Genomic DNA, 14,434 nt, shown 5'->3' on the forward strand with positions numbered 1-14,434 from the left:
CACAAACTCTATCTTATAACTTACAAAATTATGATTAAGATACGCCACTATAACCACTGACCAACAAATAGTATAATACACAACTTGAAAAACATATAGTGTCTAAAACTCCACATACATGAGGAGAGTACTAAACCATAAATAAGAGTAAAAAGTAATTTACTCTTTCGTAAGATTTGATCGAACAAAATTGAAGATCTTACCACATTGATCATTTAGACACTCTTCAATCTCCAAACATGGGTGAGAAATGATGGTAAAGAACTTTGAAAAAATAGATTTTAAAAAGATATTATGTTTTAGATAATAAAACACTTAGCTAAATTTTTATTTATATTTTTAAACTTTTAGTATTAAAATAAACTAGTATTATTATTTAAAATATTTTATTACTCTTAATACTTCTAGGTTTTCGTAGTCAACATTTTAACATTATCAAGTACTTTTGTATAAAACATTTATATTTAAAAATTACGTGCTCCGTAAGCTCGTGAAAACATACATTACTTTTGCTATGTATTGAATTAAATAACTATACAAATATAAACATACCACTTTTTTTTAATATATATTTTAATTCTTAAAAAGATAAACTACAATCACATCAAGTTTAAAAATTAAAGAATTTGAAATGTTTTTTATATTATTATTTTAATCATTCAACTTAACTACTTATTAGTAACACTATGTTAATATTATTATTATTATTTAAATCACATAGCTTTTTGAATTTTAAACTAAAAAGAAAAAAATTACCAATATATTTTTATTTTATAAATACATTATCTTTTATCACAGTTTCTCACATATTGGAGAATTTATCGCCAGTAACTTTTATCTATCATAAAATAATTTAGAAACGAACATAATTAATACTAAGTATTTTTCTGAAATGATTAATTGCAAAACCCCATTGAGTCGCAAGGAGGGTTTTTGTGCCGTGGTGGCTTTGCATCCTTCTCTTCCGAAAACTTCGTTCAGTCCAAAGGCGGCGAAACACTTTGGTTCATTCATTCGTTGGTTCATTCGATGACTCCCCACTCTCACTGCTCTATGAATTTGGAAACCTTTTTCCCACTCTCACCATATTCACCTCTTTTTCCTTTCTCCTTCGTCTCGTTCCCATTCCATTCAAATTGATGTTCCCTCCCTCCATTTCCCTCGCCAAGGGACTCGATTCTCTTCCCTGCCCTCTTCTTTCCCAACCCTCTTTCTCCGCCATTTCATCGAACATGTGGCGCCACGCTGCGAGACAAGCCTGCCGCGGTGTTAGCGTCAACTTCCACTCTCCTAGACTTCTCTCTTTCTCCCGTGCTTCCCTTTTCTCTCCCAGAACAAATATTCTGTCTAACTCGCCACAGCGATACTGTGTTAGGTGCGATCGTTTTCAGTTTCGATTATGCGCTAAAGGGTTCTCTGGCGTTGCTGAGGCGGTTTCTTCCACTGACGTAGAGGAAGATGGAACTGGTGTTGATGAAATTCAGCAGCTGCTGTTGCAGGAGATGGATAAAGAAGAGCAGGTGCAGTTTATGGAGGAAGAGGCTGCTGCGGAAATTCAGCAGCTGCTGTTTTTGCAGGAGATGGATGAAGAAGAGATGAGTGAATTGGTGGAGAAAGAGGCTTCCCCGGCTGATGAAATTCAACAACTGTTGTTAGAGGAGATGGATAAAGAAGAGAAGAGTGAATCGGTGGATGAAGAGGCTGCCCCGATTGGTGGAATTCGAAAACTGTTGCAGGGGATGAAGAAGGAGAAGCAGAAGGAGGTGGTTGATCATAGGTGGCAGAATCAAGTGAAGGGCTTGGGGCAGTCTAGGTACCAGGAGCTGAGAAGAAGGCAGGTGAAGATTGAGACCGAGGTATGGGAGGAGGCGGCAAGGGAGTATAGAGAGCTTTTGGCGGACATGTGTGAGCAGAAGCTGGCACCCAACTTGCCGTACATGAAGTCGCTATTTCTTGGCTGGTTTGAACCTCTGAGGGATGCTATTGCCAAGGAACAGGAAATGTATAATTCAGGGAGGAATAGGACAGCCTATGCACCGCACTTTGTGCAGTTACCGGCGGACAAGATGGCTGTTATCGCAATGCATAAGTTAATGGGGCTGTTGATGACCGGAACTGAGCATGCCACCGTTGGCACTGCCAGGGTTGTGCAGGCTGCGTGCGGCATAGGTGATGCCATTGAAAATGAGGTGGGATGTTGCATTGATCGTGTTTTTTGTGGTTGTTTTATATTGTTCATTTCCTACTGTTTTGAATTATGTTCTATAAATTCGAGTGTGTTCCTATCGTGTTAGCTTTGAAGAACTGGAAAGTTCCCAGATCTTTTATATATCACTTAGGAACACCCTTAGGCAACTCGTGGGAATGTGGAGGAAGTTTAAAAGGATGGAGAAGGAAGAGTGGAATATCTCGAGGGGTTGAAGGTCTACATAGTTACCTGTAATGTTGAAATAAAAATATGGCTTTACTGGTTTGTTTTTTAATAGAAAAAATGTACACTTACGTTGGAGGTGGGCATGGAGCCAGGTGTGGCAATCATAAAATGGGACTGGATATGTGTGATGTAAGGCTTTTTTGGAGCTGAGGAATACAGTCCTTACTAAAGCTAATCTATATCTCCACATATCAGATACACATTCTGATACAAGTATTAGGCTCGAGGATTGGGACTCTGTAATGGCAAAATGTTCATTCTTTTTGTCTTGTTATGTATTTTCTACAGTTTGTTCTGATTAATAAACTTCCTGGGAATGACATTGTATATCTATAGGTATCTTAATTGAATCTTTTGTTATGGGTGCAACCTTATGTACTGTTTATTATTTGATGGTTCAGGTTAGAATATACAAGTTCTTGGAGAAAACTGAGAAGAAAAAGGGCAACAGAAGCAAGAAAAACAAAGCAGTCGAGTCTGTTGGTGACATCAAAGAAGAACAAAAGCTGCGGAAAAAAGTCATTAATTTGATGAAAAAGCAAAAGCTAGTCGCAGTGAGGGGGCTGGTGAAGGACAAGGACGATACAAAACCGTGGGGAACAGTCATAAAGACAAAGGTTTGTGTAGTCTCTCCTACACTATATTTTGCTTCTACTATTTGTTTGCTTAACTAAACAATACCCTCCCCACATCACAGGTTGGAAGCCGTTTAATTGAACTCTTGTTGCAAACAGCATATATACAACCACCATCAGATCAATTACTGGATGATGCACCTGATATCCGACCTGCATTTATTCATTCATTTATAACAGTGACAAAAGAGTCAATGTGAGCTTTATGCTCTCTCTCATAGTCAAGTTAAATTTTCCAGCAGTATTTTACATTGTTGATCTGGATTTTTTTCTTTTTTCTTTTAATTTTAACAGTAAATCAAGTAGAAGATATGGTATTATTCAATGTGACCCTCTAATTCTTAAAGGCCTTGACAGGACTGTAAGTATATTCCATCACCTTTTGTTCTTCATTAGAAATTTAAATGGAATTGTTCAAGATTCGGGAAATCTCCCAGTAACGTTTTAGGCATTGTTATTTGTCAAGGGAATTTAGCTCATGGACTTCTTTACTGATAATTTAGATCCTGAATTGAATCTGGGTTAGGAAAAAATTGACATAATCGTGACAGTGCTGGATCTTGACAATCATAGGATGATGATGATAAAGTTAAGAGAGGAGAGAGAATAAAGGAGATACACGAGAATCTAGCTAGATCAAAATCTTGCCAATCTAGTCTTTTTTCCTAGACTTTGAATTCACAATAAGTCTATATATTAAGAACTTTAAGCATTTACAGTCGTACTTCTAAGCCTACTTGTAAGACCAAAATCTTACCAATTTAATTTTTTCCTAGACTTTAGACTTAGTGTAGTGATTTTATCAGGATACTACCTAAACCCTTGATTCTAGAAAACTTTTGTAGAAAGGTGCAGATTTTGTTGTCAACGTGGTTTATTATTAGGTTGGAGCACAATACTCGAAGCTTCTAAACTATATCTTTATCTTCAAGCCCAGTTCCTTGCTTATCGCATCGAAGGACATCTCTCCAGTATTGTGCTCTGTTGTTCTTTTCATTATCTCTTGTGTTTTGCTAAATGGGCCTATCAGTTTGCTAAATCGATTTTGTTGCCCAATGTGGGTGATAGTAAATTTACCTGCTTACGCTGGAGTTAATTGGTGTTGTAGTCATGCTTGTGGCACATCAAAGCTTATTTCATCATTTTAAATATACTTCTCTCCCCGCCATAGCCTTATGGTGTGGACAGTGGTTATGTAGAATCCATATTTTATTCTCAAGTCTTTGGGTGTAGATGAATAGAGTTTTTTCAGTGGGAGAATTTCATACTATATTGGGGAGATGGTTGTCAATGAACAAATTGCTCCTTTAATCTCTCACATGACTCTCTGCGTATCTCTCTGATTGAATGACATCAATTTTCAGAGGTTTATTAGCTTATCTTATTGGGTATCAAAGCTAAAGCGTAGGTACAGTTTAATTCAATCAGTTCTCAATTGATGATTGCATCTTAATATCTTATTTTGTGTGTGTGTGTGTGTGTATTTCTTTTGAAATTTTCCATTTTTCTACAGGCAAAAAATATGGTCATTCCTTATATGCCTATGTTGGTTCCACCAGTCAACTGGACAGGGTATGACAACTATTGCATTTATTTGGTGTCTTGCTCCCTTTCTGTATTTCAATCTTATAGTTGGGTATGATTTCAAAGCCTTTTCTTTAAACTAATGCTATGAATTGGGGCTAGAAGGTGGTCCTAACTCCAAACAAGGTAAAAAAGATATGAAGATGATGGTCAGCTTATGATACTCTTTAATATACTATCCTTTGGTGCATTCGGTTGTTAGTGGATTAGCTCTTAGCTTCTATGTGGTAATGCTTGGGCTGTGATTGTCATTTGTTTAAGGGGTTTATTATTTCTTATTGGCCATGGGGTTGGGCTACCCTGTTTTATTCATGTTTTTTCATTTCTTTTGTTGTGGTTTTCTACAAGTAATTCCTGTTTTTGAGGGTACTTTATGCTTATTGCGAGTCTGTAGTGTACTTTGTTGTACTCAATTATACTATTAACCCAATAAATTGCCATTTACAATCAGTTTCCAAATGTGAATCAACATTTTCCTTATACACTGTCAAACACATGAATCAATGTTTACAATAAGTAAATCACTACCATTTTTTTTTTCTTTTAGCTGAATGTCTGAGTTAAGTGCTGACTTCTCCATTTTCTCTTTGTTGTGCTTTCACAGTTATGACAAAGGTGGGCACTTGTTCTTACCTTCTTACGTTATGCGTACTCATGGAGTCAGGCAACAACGTGAGGCTATTAAGAGGGCCCCCAGGAAGCAATTAGAACCTATATTTGAGGTCTGAATTTGTTATAATAGATATCATGCTTGTTGGGTACACTGCATTACATACAAATTTTAGGGTTACTGAGGGAAGTGTTTGAGATCAGTGTGCGTTTCACTATTCTTTTATCTAAGTAAGAGTTAGGGAAGGATTTTTTCTTAAACAAACATAAACTCATGTGATCAGGCTCTGGATACTCTTGGGCATACAAAATGGAGGATAAATAAAAAGGTACTGAGTGTCGTAGACAGGATATGGGCTAGTGGAGGCCGTCTTGCTGATTTGGTGGACCGCTATGATGTAAGTACAATTAAGTAGTTGCTGTCTGCTTGTTATATTCTCTGTTTTAATAATTGTCAACTGATTATGCTGTAGCTTATTAACTTGTTTGACTATTACTATGCCTAAATATCCCAAGGTCTACGGATTATGAATTTTATATTTTGAAATTATGCTTTAAGAGACTTGACTATGGATTGAAATGGTGTTTAAATTTCTATTGCCAGGTTCCTTTACCTGATAAACCAGATACTGATGATGAAGCAAAGATAAAGAAATGGAAGTGGACCGTCAAATCTGTGCAGAAAGAGAACAGAGAGAGATATTCACTGCGTTGTGACATAGAACTTAAACTTGCTGTAAGCCTCTTTAACAATATGCACATTAGTCTGTAATCCATATTCTGTCTGGTGACCCAACCAATATGGGTACAGGTAGCACGGAAAATGAAGGATGAAGAGGGCTTTTACTACCCACACAATGTTGATTTCCGAGGGCGTGCATATCCCATGCACCCACACTTAAATCACCTTGGTTCAGATTTATGCCGGGGAATATTGGAATTCGCAGATGGACGCCCTCTAGGAAAGTCTGGCCTACGGTGGCTGAAGATACACTTAGCAAATCTCTATGCTGGCGGTGTTGATAAACTATCCCATGAGGGACGCGTAGCATTTAGTGAAAATCATTTTGAAGACATATTTGATTCTGCAAACAAACCTCTTGAAGGGAGGCGGTGGTGGTTGAAAGCAGAAGATCCATTGCAGTGCTTAGCTGTGTGCATAACTCTAACTGAAGCTTTGAAAAGCCCGTCACCAGAAACATTCATCTCACATATTCCTGTACATCAGGTATTTGCATGGTTGAATGGAGTTTAGCATATTAAAATATTCCATAATCTCATAATTTAGGGTAGAATCTAATATATTTTTATTATGCTGAGAATACAATTCATATATACAAGGTTAGAAAGCTATTTTAGGAAGCATAATAATAGCTCCTAGACAACCAGATCCCTATGATTCAGGGATATCTCATTATTCACAATAATTATAATTTGTTAAATACGGAAAAAATATAACTAATAAAAACAAAGATCCTGACAGAAATAATACAGCCAAAACAGATTCTAACACTCTCCCTCAAATTGGTGAATAAGTATTTTCCATTCCTAGCTTGGAAACAATACTCTCAAAGTTGTTATTGTTTAGTCCCTTTGTTAGAATATGTGCGAGGTTGTCCTGTGAGGAGACATATAGAGTGCAGATCAGACCACTATCTAATTTTTCTATGATAAAATGTCTGTCAACCTCAATATGTTTGGTTCTATCATGGTGCACTAGATTATGAGCTATGCTAATAGCAGATTTGTTATCACAACAAAGTATCGATTCATTCAATTTTATTCCCAAGTCTTCCAAGATGATCTCCAGCTAAAGTAGTTCACATATCCCTCGTGTCATTGCCCTGAATTCTGTTACAACATTGGATTTGGCTACCACACTTTGTTTTTTACTCTTCCAAGTCACAAGATTCCCTCCAAGGAAAGTGCAATATCTCGTAGTTGACCTCCTATTCACAATTGACCCTGCATAGTCTGCATTTGTATATGCTTCCAGACTTACATTCCCATTTCGTTCAAACAAAATTCCCCTGCCTGGGGTTCCAGACTTACATTCCTTCGGTTGGTGCATGAACTAGCTAACTAGACTCACAGCGAATGCAACATCAGGTCTAATGTGAGATAAATAAATTAGTCTACCAACTAGCCTTTGATACATTTCCTTGTCAACTATAGTATCTTCTTCTGCATTTCCCAATCTCATGCTAGGATCAATTGGTGTACTTGTAGGCTTGCATGTTGTCTTACCAGTTTCTTTCAACAAATCAATGATGTATTTTTGTTGAGATATAAATATTCCCTTTTTTGAATGTGCAACTTCAATTTTCCCAAGGTCTTAATTTCAAATTCCTTGAGCTAAAAATGGGTGTTTCTAACACAATATGAGGGTGCTTTATTTATATTGAGAAATCGAAATCAATACAATAAATAGAGGAGATTTAATATCTTGTAATAATAAAAATATGATAGGAGAATAAATAAAAACATTCATAATAATACATATGTAATCTAGATATTCCTAATTATAAAGGATCCACACCTTAATTTTGTAATTATAACACCTTTCTCAAGTTGGAGCATACAAGTCATATGGCTCAACTTGGTGCAAATATAATTGATCTTTGTTCTTCTTAGTGACTTGGTAAATATCTCAGTGAATTGTTTATTAGAGTTGACAAGTCTAGGGGTGATGTCTGCAGACTCCAATAAGATGATGCCAAAGTCATATTAGGGTTTACAGGTGATCCCAAAATTTGACCACGGGTATCAACATACTCTAATGGCAAACCTTACAATTCTAGGGTCATAAAATTGCATTGCGGTTCTCAAGTTTCTTTATATATGCTGATGGTCAAAGGACTTTATTTAAATTGTGAGGCAGCGTGAAGCCAATCAATATAAGCAAACAAAGGGTCTTCAAATTGTCATGGAGTAAGAAGTGTCTAGAGATCTTGATACATTCCATACAGGCGCCATGCCATTTATCAAAATAAAGGGATGAAAAGAGATCGAGTTCTAAATTTGTAAAAATAGGTTAACAACCAATAATCTCCTCTTATGTGTAAGGACCATATTTCTTGTCAGTTGCCAAAGATGAACATTGATATATTAGGGTTCACTGCTTGTTTGTTTAAGCTAAGAATGGTAAAAGCCAAATTTAAACCAAAATTAGCAGTTTTTCTTTGCTTATTCATTTGAGCTAAGAATGAGAAAAGCTAAGAAATGTATACAGAAGCCAAGCCTCTAAAATTAGGCATGTTCCATTTTTCAGGTTAATCTGGCTACTTTTGCTTTTAAATATCCTATTATATGTGCATATAATTTGCACCTGTTCACCTATCTCTATATAGAGAGTAAGATTATATGGATGATGTGAGGGATTACTACCCATGAGTGCATGAATGTATTTGCTAAGAAGAGAGTAACAATTTTGGTTATCATTACTGAAAAATAGATGTACACGTCTTAACAAGGTCCTCAGATTTGAACTCCCTACAAGTTCAACTTTACCAGCTAGAATTAATCATTGACAAACTTTGTAAACCCCTACTAACCATGTAATGTTCGTACTTGTCGTTGTAATGTTTATCATTTTTGTTATCTCTGTATAAAATGAATCATGTTTATTAACTGATAACTATATGTACTACCGTGATTTTCTCTCTTAGGATGGCTCCTGCAATGGTTTACAACATTATGCTGCCTTGGGGAGAGACAAGGTAAAGGCCTTTGTCACATTGCTTTTTTTTTCCCAATTTCTTTGGTCCTAGATATCAGAATTCAAGTTAGAGAAAACGGACTGAATATCTGTTCTGAATGTAGCTCAAAATCTTAAGATTTAGATAATTGTTGAAAATGATTTTGGCCGAGTAGATTAAGATCACATCTCTGTACATTTGTACTATTTGGTTAGTTTTTACTGCCAAGTTTGTTGTCTGTTTGGGCTTTTGTCCAAATTAGTCTTGTCAAAAGTGGCACTGAATTAAACATATGCTCACGTCCTGTACTGCTTTATGAGCGGAGATGTGATTATCACATGTTCAGTAAGACCTATTAATATGCTTCTGGTCCCTGTGGCTTGGCCAATAGCATGCATGCCATCTGTTATGTTTTTTCCAATTTTGAGTATAACAATTGTATTTCCAGAGGAAATACCTGTCAAGTAGTTCATTATTAACTTTTATTCAGTTAGGAGCTGTTGCTGTCAATCTAGTTGCAGGAGAGAAGCCAGCAGATGTTTACTCAGGAATAGCAGCTAGGTGAGTTTGTGTATTGTTGCGTATTGAACTGCTTGATTTTATGTTTCATTTTTTTGTGAGAAAAAAACAGTATTTATACATGACGAGACAAATGTATAATGTCCTGAATATGAATAGATGTTAAACGTAATACTGTTTTTTGAGCAAGATTGGACCTACTATTTCTATGTACGTCTGTCTTTCCTCTCAGAATCCTAATGTTTTCCTCTCAAGTTGAAGTTTAGGTGGGGAGACACCTCAATGAACATGAACCTGCTAAATACTTTTCTAAGGATTTTTTTTCCATGATTGTGGATAGTGCTTTTGGTTGGGGAACATCATGGATGCTTAGTACAAGGGAAATTTTTAGTTTCCCTGGAATTTGAAGCTGAGAAAGTTTGCTTTGCATGTTTGGTTTGGTTAGATATATTATTTTTATCTTTTCTTTATTTTTATTTTTAGTTAGTTTGTTATTATTTCTTATTTGTATTTTGAACTTAGTTCATATTTTTTCTATTATAAATAGAGGACCCTACATATATATTCAACATAAGGGAGATTAATCCCATACGTAGTTTTTACTATATTCAACTGGTTTAATGTTTAAAATATGACATTTTTAGGAAACAATTCCTGGGAATGATTTTAGCTATGTTCCTCAATTTTTTTCCATAAGAAACAAAGTTTTAGTAAAAATATCATGTTACTTCTGTTTGATAATTTAATGTAGTAATAATTATTGATTTGCGTAAAAATACCACATTTCTTTTTTATTCCTAGGAAACTCCTAAATTCTCTGCCAAATACTATGATTAATCAATAACATTTTAATCATTTCGTGATTCTTGGGAATCATGATTACTGGATAGGAAAGAACTCCCCTTGTACTAAATGCCTCTTCAGGGTTATAAGTTTCTCTTCAGGGTTATAAGTTTGATGATGACATATATATCTTTGAAAATTTCTTGGTAAGCATGGAAAATTCAAAATCTCTTGCTTTTGGTTGGACAGATCTAGGCTGTTAAGGACAACATGCCAACTTTCTTGGATTGTTGGCAGTTTTTAGAATTGTTAGAAGATAAATGAATGCAGTGTTTGACCATTTTGTTTTGTCTTCTCTATGGACGATATATTATTGTGCACTTATGTGTTCCCATCCAATTATGTCATGGGTCTGCTATTTTATTTAGTTGTAGTTATTCTGTATAGAATTTTTTCTTTTCTTTTGGTCGTGCAGCCCTCTTTTTTGTAGACACGTATCTTTCCTTGTGGGATGAATGTTCTCAAAATAAACAACTCAATTGTAGACAAATTATTTCTATGCAGAGTATCAAACATTATGCATAAGGATGCTCAGAAAGATCCTGCAATTTTTCCTGATGCTCTTCATGCGAGGACTTTAGTTAATGAGGTTATTTTCTATTCTTTTTTATCTGATGAGGTTCGTATTTGTGCAAGGAGGTTGGTTAGTTATGGTTGCTGGAAAGTGAAAATTAGTCTTCCTGGAATCAATAATGTATTTATTGTGTAACTGATTCTAGATTCTAGGTAATGGTGCGTTTTTCCCTTTTCACTCTTCATCTCCACTGATTTTGTGCTTATCTTGAGTTTTGTATAGGTTGATAGAAAATTGGTTAAGCAGACAGTGATGACATCAGTGTATGGTGTCACTTACATTGGTGCACGGGAACAGATAAAGAGGAGATTGAAGGAAAGGAATGCCATTCCAGATGATACAGAGCTCTTTGGTGCTTCTTGTTATGCTGCAAAGGTTTGAGGGTTAATTGTGTTTTAAATACCTATTAGGTGTATATTTGTTGTTTGTTTCATCTTTATTCCCTTCTCACTTCTTAGGTCACTTTAACCGCCTTAGAGGAAATGTTTCAAGGTGCGCGAGGTATCATGAACTGGCTTGGTGACTGTGCAAAAGTATGTTGTATTACTCTTGTACTGATTTGTGCACACTGTGCATATTCTTATAGGTGGAAATGGAGAGAGAACAAAATGTATTTTGAGTTGTATACTTAGTTTATGGTATTAATGACTAAGACAATTTGAACAGATAATTGCATCTGAAAATCAACCAGTACGCTGGAGCACTCCTCTTGGACTTCCTGTTGTTCAACCTTACCGAAAACTAGGATCGCATATTGTGAGTGAATAGAGTTTTGTTGGAATTGCATTCTTGATACTTCTTCCAAGTTCTTAGGATTTCAAGGGTCTGTGTAGGTTAATAATCTATTATTATTGTGCTTGCAGATCAAAACTTCACTTCAGATGTTGTCATTGCAACGAGAAACAGACAAGGTATGTGAAGTTTACATCATTATTTTGAATAACATTGGGATCCCCTTCCCCAAAACCGTAATTCCCATGTTAATCTTAAATATAAATATCTTGCTACACGAGAGTGTGTGTGTGAAGATGCCCATTGATTGGTTGCTATGATCAAATCTTGGAAATCCAACTTTTAGCTTCTTGGTCAATGTTCCTGAATTGCTTTTTTTTAATAGGTCAAGGAGCTGGTAAAAAACAATTTTTTCTCAAAATAAACTGAAATAACAGTATTTGTTATGTATTTTGTACACTGCAATTTTCAGAATTTTCAAATAGCATAATACCATGAACATTGCGTGATTTTTTATTTGATATAACCTTTTTAATTAATATCAAATTTTCTTATATTGCACATTGAAATTACGTTCATCAATTTGTGTACGTAAAAAATCTATATGAAAGTTTTAACAACTTTGTTAACTGAGCAGAAAAAGGAAGACATGGGAATATTTTGTAGAAAAACATAAAAAATGATTGCGGGTAAAATTACTTACAAGGAATAATTTATGCTAGGAATTTGTGATTCCAGTGCGTTGGAAGACTTCACATCATGCACATTGGTCCTTAATGAGATGCCCATGGTCATTTCAAATATTTTCATCTTCATATAAACTTTGGGGTTTGGCATTTTAATTTACATTTTTCAGATTTAAATTGTCTGTTTTCAATTCAAATATTCTAGGTCATGGTTAGGAGGCAGAGGACAGCATTTCCACCAAATTTTGTTCACTCGCTTGATGGTTCTCATATGATGATGACTGCGGTTGCCTGCAAAAAGGAAGGCTTGAATTTTGCTGGTATTTCCTTGATTGGCCCTTTCTATTGTTCCCCCTTTTTCAGTACAGGACCCTTGCTGGGGTGTAGGGCCAGCTCCACCACTAAATTGGTGCCTGGGGTTGATGTGCTATACCCCAGATAGAGAGATGCTGAACCCCTTTACCAAGAATTTGAACGAACAAGGGAACCAAGCTTGTGGTGTTCCATTCGTATTTAGTTATTAAATTATTATGCCGATGATGAATAATTTGTACTGCATGCTTGTAGGGGTTCATGATTCATATTGGACGCATGCATGTGATGTGGATAAAATGAATAGATTACTGCGAGAGAAGTTTGTAGAACTCTACGAGAACCCAGTACTGGAAAATGTATGGTTTAAATGCTCATTATTTATATCCAATGCTTTTGTTCCTATCAATTAAAATCATATTTGTGGTGAAACTTATTGCATTAGTGGTAAATATTCTTAAAGTGAATTGGCCCCAGCCTGATTGACGATCCTAGATGTCTGTAAATGAATAACAGATGTTTCTTTGCGGAGTGTGCTTTGTTTTCTGAGATTTCAATAGTATTCTCTTTTCTCATAAAGATGGGAAAACCATGGCACTGTTATTTCGAAAAGATGTGTGGACTCTGAAATTTTTTTTTGGATTGCAAAAGAAAGGAATTAGTGCGGCATCTTACATTGTTATTTAATTATAATCATATATTTTTTCTTAATCTTGTGTTGTTTTGATAAGTTATACATTTGGATTTCTCATTTATTTTGTGAACAGTTACTGGAAAGCTTTCAGAGTTCTTTCCCATCACTAACTTTTCCACCCTTGCCTGAACGAGGAGACTTTGACTTAAGGGAAGTTTTAGAGTCACCATATTTCTTCAACTGATCACCATCTGCAGCCTTCTCTAAGACTTGGACTGTGTCTTTTAGGGCTCACTGACATCTCATGTTATTTCTGTGTGAGCATGGCAAGGACAGCTCTTTTGAAATATCCATTATGGAGAGGCTATTTCAATGGCGGTGTATATATATTCAAAGGCATCCAGAGCCTTGAGGAGTACCTTTATGGTATGATAGGAAATCCACCTCTTGCTAACACATTATACGAGTCAGAAATCTTTGATGCTGCTGCAGCTTTCTGAAGGCTCCCAAGAATAGCCAAAGGTTTGAAATTTCCATTTCCGTCCAACGAATTTCATTTATTAATTTTAAGGGTCTGGAGTATCATTACCAATGGGTGGCGAGTCTGTGACAATTGTGCTCACAGTCACCGTGCGGCAGCGCATCTTGAAATCAGCAGGGAATTCTACCTGTTCATTCTCATTGTCACAAGTTTTTTTTTAATTTTTTTTTGTAAATATGAAGAAAATAATTTTGCTTGGACTAGTGTACGTACATGATTTATAGTATACGTGTATCAACCTGTAAAAGCTTAGTGATTAATCCATGCCATATTTGTCACCGGTCATCAGTTCAAGATGGTTAATGCTGACAAAGGTTGATGCACTATTCATTTGACTTATTCTGGTAATGAAATAATCCTCCAACAAAGGGTTGGATATTACCAAATTAGTCGTAAAGTAATGTTCTTTTAAATAGTCCATAAAATAATATAATTATACAAGTAATTTCCATATATACGTTAATTTAGCACTGTTTATATATTTGGCTAATTCATAGGATTTTTATGATATTTGAAGACTATTTAATATGAATTTAATCAAGAGATTACTTATATAATTTTTTAGGGACCATTTGTGATAGAAGATAATACTTTAACGATGATTCATTCTTAAAATGAGTGCCGAGGCATTGC

General features: G+C 35.5%; 1 protein-coding gene across 1 annotated transcript; it reads left to right on the forward strand.

Moving 5' to 3' along the window:
* The first annotated feature begins 901 nt into the window (after positions 1 to 901).
* Positions 902 to 14,127, forward strand: LOC124819610 (DNA-directed RNA polymerase 2B, chloroplastic/mitochondrial-like). The gene is made up of 19 exons (XM_088111581.1): positions 902 to 2,189; positions 2,836 to 3,051; positions 3,132 to 3,265; positions 3,364 to 3,430; positions 4,583 to 4,641; positions 5,258 to 5,375; positions 5,547 to 5,660; positions 5,867 to 5,998; positions 6,074 to 6,490; positions 8,931 to 8,981; positions 9,451 to 9,521; positions 10,827 to 10,911; positions 11,119 to 11,271; positions 11,355 to 11,429; positions 11,563 to 11,652; positions 11,760 to 11,807; positions 12,520 to 12,634; positions 12,882 to 12,985; positions 13,394 to 14,127. The coding sequence occupies exons 1-19, from the start codon at positions 1,140 to 1,142 to the stop codon at positions 13,502 to 13,504; spliced, it is 3,210 nt and encodes a 1,069-aa protein (XP_087967707.1). The 5' UTR covers positions 902 to 1,139; the 3' UTR covers positions 13,505 to 14,127.
* Positions 14,128 to 14,434: the final 307 nt, after the last annotated feature.

The sequence above is a fragment of the Vigna umbellata genome, chromosome 4 (assembly GCF_029865625.1).
Source record: "Vigna umbellata cultivar VRB3 chromosome 4, Vumbellata_1.0, whole genome shotgun sequence".
Lineage (NCBI taxonomy): Eukaryota > Viridiplantae > Streptophyta > Magnoliopsida > Fabales > Fabaceae > Vigna > Vigna umbellata.

Bases quoted from the DNA above. Each gene is read 5' to 3' on its own strand.
- LOC124819610 (XM_088111581.1), top strand. From the start codon at position 1,140: ATGTTCCCTCCCTCCATTTCCCTCGCCAAGGGACTCGATTCTCTTCCC. The intron at 2,190-2,835 runs GTGGGATGTTGC...TTGATGGTTCAG, and splicing joins GTGATGCCATTGAAAATGAG to GTTAGAATATACAAGTTCTT. The intron at 5,661-5,866 runs GTAAGTACAATT...TTCTATTGCCAG, and splicing joins ATTTGGTGGACCGCTATGAT to GTTCCTTTACCTGATAAACC.